The sequence below is a fragment of the Hemiscyllium ocellatum genome, chromosome 29, assembly GCF_020745735.1.
Source record: "Hemiscyllium ocellatum isolate sHemOce1 chromosome 29, sHemOce1.pat.X.cur, whole genome shotgun sequence".
Lineage (NCBI taxonomy): Eukaryota > Metazoa > Chordata > Chondrichthyes > Orectolobiformes > Hemiscylliidae > Hemiscyllium > Hemiscyllium ocellatum.
Window position 1 is genome coordinate 56309934 of NC_083429.1, and position 1872 is coordinate 56311805.

The 1872-nt window shown below is 56.6% G+C and overlaps 1 protein-coding gene across 4 annotated transcripts in view; it reads left to right on the forward strand.

The window, feature by feature from the left end:
- The first annotated feature begins 757 nt into the window (after nucleotides 1–757).
- pou2f3 (POU class 2 homeobox 3) overlaps nucleotides 758–1872 on the forward strand; it is a 39207-nt gene continuing 38092 nt past the window's right edge. For all 4 annotated transcript variants that reach the window (XM_060846672.1, XM_060846673.1, XM_060846675.1 and 1 more), the window contains exon 1: nucleotides 758–1074. In XM_060846672.1, coding sequence (XP_060702655.1) covers nucleotides 771–1074 — 304 coding nt within the window. In that variant the 5' untranslated portion in view covers nucleotides 758–770. The remainder of the gene's footprint in view (nucleotides 1075–1872) is intronic.

Below are 1872 nucleotides of genomic sequence, written 5' to 3' on the forward strand. Positions count from 1 at the left end.
GTTGGGATTGTGAGGTATCTTCGAGTAAAAAGTGAGGACTGCAGATGCTGGAGATCAGAGCTGAAAATGTGTTGCTGGTTAAAGCACAGCAGGTCAGGCAGCATCCAAGGAACAGGAAATTCGATGTTTCGGGCCAGAGCCCTTCATCAGATCATTCCTGATGAAGGGTTCTGGCCCGAAACATCGAATTTCCCGCTCCTTGGATGCTGCCTGACCTGCTGTGCTTTAACCAGCAGCACATTTTGAGCATTCTGAGGTATCTCACTGTTCCTGTGTCGGTGTTATGGAGATTCTTTGTTCCAACCTCGGAGGGAAAATTCTGTCGGTAGTCCGGAGCATGGATGATGGGCTGAGCGGCCGCACTGAACAGGATCATCCTGAAGGCAGCCTCGAGCACTCCCCTGTGGTGCTGGACTAGTGTCCCTGCCTCAGGGCTAGGAGCCCTGGGTTCAAGTTCGAACTGGCCCGCGGCTGCCTGCAGAATCTCCAGGAGGTGGTGGGCTGGGCTGTGGTGTGCTGGGGGTGGGCTAGGCTGGGCTGGGCTGTGCTGGGGCTGGGCTGCTCAGGGAGGAGCAGGTAAATCACCGTTGGCAGCAGCATCTTTTATGTGAAGCGAAGATTTCGATCAGAAGTGACCCCAACCAGAGAAGCGCCTTCAGCTCAGACACGCTTGGGAGTTGGGAGTTGAGTTAATTCTGTTTTGTTCGGAATTGGGAGTTGTTGAATTAAACAAATGAGAGCCGGTGTGTTCTACAACCTGTGATGGTGATATGCAAATAATTCTTCATCAAAGTCCCGAACCTCCCGCGACCCAGCTGCAGGGAAATTTGTCTGAAGTGGAGAGTGTGAACCAGCTACTCCGGCGGAAGCTGCGAGGGAGACGGGGCAGGTTAGAGCCAGAGACAGAGCCACCTCCCTCCCTGCCTCCCTCCCTGCCTGCCTGTGGGTCAGTCCGCTCACCAGCGGCTGGTCCTTCAGGGGGATCAGCCCCTTACCCCCGCGGCTGGACGATGAGTGTCTCCGGGAAAGGTTCAGAGAGTGGAGCGGCGGTGTCTCAGCAACAGGAGCGAGCAGGTAAAAGCTTCTGGACCTGTGTGTGTAGAGGGAGCTCGGTGTCTGTGTGTGTGTAGGTGTAGAGGGAGCTCGGTGTCTGTGTGTGTAGGTGTAGAGGGAGCTCGGTGTGTGTGTGTGTAGGTGTAGAGGGAGCTCGGTGCTGTGTGTGTAGGTGTAGAGGGAGCTCGGTGTCTGTGTGTGTGGGTGTAGAGGGAGCTCGGTGTGTGTGTGTGTAGGTGTAGAGGGAGCTCGGTGCTGTGTGTGTAGGTGTAGAGGGAGCTCGGTGTGTGTGTGTGTAGGTGTAGAGGGAGCTCGGTGTGTGTGTGTGTAGGTGTAGAGGGAGCTCGGTGCTGTGTGTGTAGGTGTAGAGGGAGCTCGGTGTGTGTGTAGGTGTAGAGGGAGCTCGGTGTGTGTGTGTAGGTGTAGAGGGAGCTCGGTGTGTGTGTGTGTAGGTGTAGAGGGAGCTCGGTGCTGTGTGTGTAGGTGTAGAGGGAGCTCGGTGTCTGTGTGTGTAGGTGTAGAGGGAGCTCGGTGTTGTGTGTGTAGGTGTAGAGGGAGCTCGGTGTCTGTGTGTGTGTAGGTGTAGAGGGAGCTCGGTGTTGTGTGTGTAGGTGTAGAGGGAGCTCGGTGTCTGTGTGTGTGTGGGTGTAGAGGGAGCTCGGTGTCTGTGTGTGTGTGGGTGTAGAGGGAGCTCGGTGTCTGTGTGTGTGGGTGTAGAGGGAGCTCGGTGTCTGTGTGTGTGTGTGGTGTGTGTGGGGGGTGTGTGTGTGGTGGGGGGGGGGGGTGTGTGTGTGGTGGGGGGTGGGGGGTGTGTGTGTG